The 3,917-nt window shown below is 42.8% G+C and overlaps 1 protein-coding gene across 1 annotated transcript in view; it reads right to left on the reverse strand.

The window, feature by feature from the left end:
* Window positions 1-2,534: 2,534 nt before the first annotated feature.
* LOC109968626 (suppressor of tumorigenicity 14 protein homolog) overlaps window positions 2,535-3,917 on the reverse strand; it is a 19,644-nt gene continuing 18,261 nt past the window's right edge. The window contains exon 19 of the mRNA XM_020615014.1: window positions 2,535-3,379. Within this exon, the coding sequence (XP_020470670.1) occupies window positions 3,218-3,379 (162 nt within the window). The 3' untranslated portion in view covers window positions 2,535-3,217. The remainder of the gene's footprint in view (window positions 3,380-3,917) is intronic.

Raw genomic sequence — 3,917 nt, forward strand, 5'->3', positions numbered from 1 at the left:
GCTCACCCTGAACCCCGAGAGGCTTTTAGGAGTCCATCGAATCTCAACACAAAGTCTTTTACATCAGTCAGCTACATAATCACTGACTGCTGCTTCTTCTTTGTTGCTGCTCGTTAGCAACATGAGGTCACACATTTCTAGAGCTCTCTTTCCTGCTTCCTTAACAAATGTTGGAAGCTGTTCTGGTTTCGTGTTTGGCTTTGGAGCCTTCTAATGCTGTTTCTCCATTAGCTGAAGCCCTTCCTGTCTCATTTACCAAAGGCTGTCAAAGTTAAAGGTGAATCCCAGTTCCTCAAAGTGCATCCACCTTTCCTTACTTGCATCTTTTCCTTGTGTCTTAGTCCTGTCTCCATGGAAGATGCAAGGAAAAGACACAAGGGGGAAACTCTGAGGAGAGAGGAACAAGGAAACACAGTTTGACATTAGACGTCATTTCCTTCGATCCCTATGTGAAGCCTCCAATCACCAATTGATTTCCAACAGGCTTCTGAAGGACACACTCATGTATCCTCGGTTACAGCTACTCGAGCAGCTGCCATGCTCTTCAAAGCAGAAATAAGAGCTCTGGGACGTCCCTCATCATGGTGGACCGGAACAACTTATGGGTTGAGTGAGGATTGATAAAATAAGTGAAAAGGGATTCACCTAAAGTCTCGGTGCTTGTTGAATCATCTGCTGCATCTGAAGCGTGAACAACCACTTGAACACCAATGAAATGTCTCTGAGAAGAGAAACTGATCCATGAGAGAGAGCGTCTCACTTGTTCTGCCAGTGCGAGTGTTCAGAACAGGCAGAGAAACACTGGGTGATACTAGGATTTGTGCCTCCTACAGTATTGTTCATCTTTATTTAGTCAAGAACCAGAGTGAAGAAAAGTGCACCACTAAAAATCTTTGGTGTTTTATGTATTTTTAAATGGTTCCTTCGTGATGGAGGAAGGAGCAAAAACACATGAAAACAGTTTTTGTGGGTGATGTCTCGTTGCAGACTGGCACTGCCACAAGATTAACATCTGAGAAAAGCAGCTGTCAAAGCTGTAGCAACATTTTATAAGATGCACACAGTGAAGACAGATGCATAGAAGCGCAGTGCCGCTCTGCGCTTAGCACCACAACACAATCTGTAACATCCTGTTTGTCACAGCTTCACCTTTGTGTTTCCTTCACATCCTGCCTGCAGCCTCTTTATATTTACAGAAACATTCCAAGTGCGTGAGGAGTTTAAAGTTACCAGCATTTATTTTTCACTGCAGTTCACTGAGCTGTTTGCTCAGCAGATGATCAGCTCTCTTTCCTCACATTCAGGCTTCTTGTTGCAGGACAAATACATGGATGCACTTCAGGACATTTGCAGCGTTAACTGTAAGCTCAACAGTGACAGAGCTGCTGTGCACGGCCGCAGATACGTGCAACACAAAGAGCATCAGGTCTTATTTTGTGGCTCTTTGTACAGATCACGTGAACTGTGGCTCATTTCCACCTGTGAACACCGAGAGCGTATCAGATCATATGTAAACAGTGAAGGAAAAACTGTTTTGTACTGACTGTGATCTGCGACAGTCCAGACCCTTCAACATGGTTGGACAACACAACGCTCAACCTAATCTGGTAGGTCATGTTTGCTAACACAAAAGACTAATGTTACTGTCCTCAAATCCAAAAACTAATCTCTGACTGCGGATAAACTAGGTCCATTTACCTTGAAATTTAAAGCTGTGACTTTCCCTATATTTTCTAATCATTTTACAGTATGAATGGAGGCACAGACCAAAACATCCATCCGTCATCTATAATCGCTTATAGCTTGGCCGGAGCCGATTCCATCTGACACTGAGCGAGAGGTGGAGTCCACCCTGGACAGGTCATCAGTCTGTCACAGGGCTGAGATGTAGACAAACACCCACACTCACTCCTACGGGCAGTTTAGAGTCTCCAGTCAACGTGAGCTGCATGTCTTGGTAAAAACTGGTAAAAACTCTGATGAAACATGGTGTTTAGGTAGCATCCTGTGAATCCTTTGAGGTCCCAGAACAGTTCTCTGAGGAACACCTCCATGCAGGTTTGATTAAACTTTATAGTTATTCCGGATACTGGAGAGGTACTTGGAGGTTCTCTGTTCATCCAGGTACATCTGAAAAACCATGTCTGACCACATACATGTACATGTATAACAGCATTGGCTTGATTTAACCGTTGTTTATTTAACTGAACTGTGGATTTGTCAGTTCATCCACAACTCAAGGCCTCAAAACCTGTAAAAGTGTTTGACGACAACGGCACCATGACCCGTTGATTTTCCTATAATACAGGTGTATAATAAGCACCAACAAAGAAATGCAATACAATTATTTCAGATGAAAAACAAATGTGATAAATTACCCAAATCTACTGGTACAATTATAATTTTGACGAGTAAATAATTTTTTTTATAAAATACTTAAAAAAATAAAAAACACCCTAATTTAGTTTTGGTTAAGACATGTTTCAGTTTCAATATTATTTAATACTTAATTACAAATGTGTCATTTACCACTAAAATATATGTATAACATTATGAAAGTGTAAGCGTAAACAGTTTCAATCAATTCAGATACGTCTGAATTGGTTACATGTGTAACTTGGAATGAATCGACTTCAAATCAGAGTTGAACCCTGTTTGGAGAATGAGGCCCTGAACTCAACCTTTTCTTTTCAGAGTGTGTGACAGAGTTGGTGTCGTCTTTAATCAGCTCCACTGCTGAAAGGGCGACTATGGACAAACTGGGTCTGTGATATCAGCTCAGACCAAAACACACATGGACCCTGTTCAAACAAAGACATGACTGTAATAAAGACATTTAGTTTGACCAGGTGTAAAATCAGACGGTTCCTTTCTCACCCTGAGAATATTTTATCATTACTCACAAGACAGTTGAGCTTCAAGTGCAACATGAAGCGCTTCATTACAAAATAAAGACATTTACTCCTCAAAGTAATTCATAAAGCCCACCTGAACACACCTGCCTCCCGACAGGACCAAACACTGGGTTCTCTAGTTTACATTTATACCAAGATTCTCTGTGTTTACCCAATTTTCAGAAAACCGTTTCTCGTCCTGGCTGCACCTGAGGCGACAGCATCTTTTAGATCTGTTATCTAAATACATCATTATTCCCACCTGGCTGCTGCTCGTAACCATTTTAAATTGTCTTTACACTTTACAGTCCACTGGTCTGCAGCTACACTCCGCTCTGCTCCTTTATCCAGCTGCGGTATTTGGTGATTCGCACGTAGACGCCAGGTTTGTTCCTGCGACCACAGCCATCACCCCAGCTCACCACGCCAGCCAGGAAGACCCGCCCATTGGGACTGGTGACGGACAGGGGCCCGCCGGAGTCGCCCTGAGGGGGTCAGAGAGGAAACAGCTGAGCAGGCAGTCATCCAGCTCAGGGGGAGTTAATTCTACAGGAGACCCAACACAGGAAGTGGTTCAGCTGGATGAAGCATTTTAACAGCTGCTTCAGCAGAGAGCTCCCCAAGAGCCATGTCGGAGAGTCACAGTTTCATCCTGAGAGCCATCCAGAGCCAGGTCTCACAGCCACAGACAACCGTCATGACACGTAAGACGCTCTGTTCCAGGAGCAGCCTCGATCAGCTGCTGCTATCGCTGCTGTCTTGAAATCTCTGACTCTGGATGAGAACTCAGAGGCACCGTGAACGTTTTTCTGACTCTGCTGTTTGGGTAACACTTTATAATAACTACACCTTATTCATCCTTAGTTAACCATGAATAAGTACTTAATTAATGATGAGAAAAGCATTAATTAAGCATGAATCATACTTAATAACACATTCACTAACAATTTACTCCTGGTGACTAAGGACATGCATAAGGTCGTTATTCGCTGTTTATTCATACTTAATAAAACATGAATAGAT

This window comes from Monopterus albus, unplaced genomic scaffold (assembly GCF_001952655.1).
Source record: "Monopterus albus unplaced genomic scaffold, M_albus_1.0 scaffold155.1, whole genome shotgun sequence".
In the NCBI taxonomy this organism is placed as follows: domain Eukaryota; kingdom Metazoa; phylum Chordata; class Actinopteri; order Synbranchiformes; family Synbranchidae; genus Monopterus; species Monopterus albus.